The sequence below is a fragment of the Bos javanicus genome, chromosome 5 (assembly GCF_032452875.1).
Source record: "Bos javanicus breed banteng chromosome 5, ARS-OSU_banteng_1.0, whole genome shotgun sequence".
Taxonomy (NCBI): Eukaryota; Metazoa; Chordata; class Mammalia; order Artiodactyla; family Bovidae; genus Bos; species Bos javanicus.
In genome coordinates, this window is record NC_083872.1 from 59,707,306 (window position 1) to 59,709,058 (window position 1,753).

Consider the following 1,753-nt stretch of genomic DNA (forward strand, 5'->3'; position numbering starts at 1 on the left):
GACATAAATAAACAGCCTCAAGAAGCCGTATCATATCATTGTTTTGAATGTATTAAACTTTTACAGAAACTCAAATATGAGAACAAAATTTTCTGAACATATATAGAAATACTTTACAGTCTCCATGAGAAATACATATATTTTACTGAAATAACCTTTCAAATATTTGTTACATTTAAGTGAAAGATGAGGAGTGGAGGGGATCAAATTTGAGTATGCTTATAATGGAACATAAAAAGAAGGTTTTGATATTTTTAAATGTAAAACATGATTTACATAAAACAGCTAAATGTAAACATCACGACACTTGAGAAAGAAGTGAAAGGACAAATAATAAATAGTACAATAGGGAAGATGGGAACAAATCCAAGTTCCTCCTTTACTATTTTCCCTAATTATTAATTTCCCTCATATAACTCACTATGATTTTACTTGAATAAAGACAGAAGTCTTTGTAGCAAGTTTTTAAATGCTTGCTTCACCTGCTGGTTCCGTAGAGTATAAATAAAGGGGTTCAAAAGTGGGGCAACAGAGGTATTGAGAACCGCGACTCCCTTCATTAAGGAGATCCTCTGTTTGGCTGAGGGTTTCACGTACATAAAGATGCAGCTGCCATATGAGAGGGAGATGACAATCATGTGAGAAGAACAAGTGGAAAAAGCCTTTTTTCTCTGGTTGGCAGAAGGAATTTTTATTATTGTCAGGGCAATATATGTGTATGATAGAATCACTAATACCAAAGTGATCAGTAGAGTCATCAGGGCTAGGATGAAACTCAGCATTTCAAACAAATGTGTATCTGTGCAGGAGATTTGCAGGAGAGGAACAGTGTCACAGTAGAAATGATCGATGACATTGGAGTTACAGAAATCCAAGGTTAAGCCTAAAATGAGTCCTGGAAAAATGATGAGGAAACCAGCCATCCAAGAGCTAAGGACCAGCTGGATACAGATTTTGTTGTTCATGATGGTTGTATAATGCAAGGGTTTACAGATGGCAACGTAACGATCATAGGACATGGCAGCCAGGAGATAAAATTCAGATGCACCAAGAAGGAAAGCAAAAAATAACTGAGCTGCACAACAGTTATAGGTAATGGTTTTGTCACCAGTTGCCATGCTAGCAAGCAATTTGGGAATACAGACTGTTGTATAGGAAATTTCTAAGAAGGAAAAATTTCGAAGAAAGAAATACATAGGAGTCTTGAGATGAGAATCAAGCAAAGTGAGGGTAATGATAGTCAAGTTGCCAGAGATGCTTAACAAATAGGTGAGAAGCAGGAAGATAAATAGCACAATCTTCAATTTGGGATCCTCTGTCAATCCTACTAAGATAAACACTGTCACTGATGTACGGTTTTCCATTATTGCCTCCTGATCTGCTTCTGGTCCGGTGAAAATATTGAGATAAAAATTATGCAAAGGGACCAGAAAACATGAAGATGACAATGTCAAAACATTAGTAATTGCTAAAGGAGTACTTTTTGGATATGATTACTTTGGATAAGATAAACTAGCGAAAGCTGTTACTTTTCTTTTGAGTAAAAGCAAATATGTTGTTCAAATTTGATGAAATAAAAAAGTACCTTATGTCACTTTTAGATTCTGGTTTAGTTATATTTATGATAATGAAGTGAAGAGATGAATATGTATGTGAAAAAATTTGACTTATTTTTTCTTAATATGTAGGTATGAAAACATCATATTACTTACACTCAGTCTTGCTGATGATTACATAAATAGCATTGCCTCAA

General features: G+C 34.6%; 1 protein-coding gene across 1 annotated transcript; it reads right to left on the bottom strand.

The window, feature by feature from the left end:
• Positions 1-428: 428 nt before the first annotated feature.
• On the bottom strand, positions 429-1,364 carry LOC133248907 (olfactory receptor 6C76-like). Its single transcript, XM_061419181.1, has one exon. The coding sequence runs from the start codon at positions 1,362-1,364 to the stop codon at positions 429-431; it is 936 nt and encodes a 311-aa protein (XP_061275165.1).
• Positions 1,365-1,753: the final 389 nt, after the last annotated feature.

Coding starts and splice junctions, on each gene's coding strand:
- LOC133248907 (XM_061419181.1), bottom strand. CDS start 1,364: ATGGAAAACCGTACATCAGTGACAGTGTTTATCTTAGTAGGATTGACA.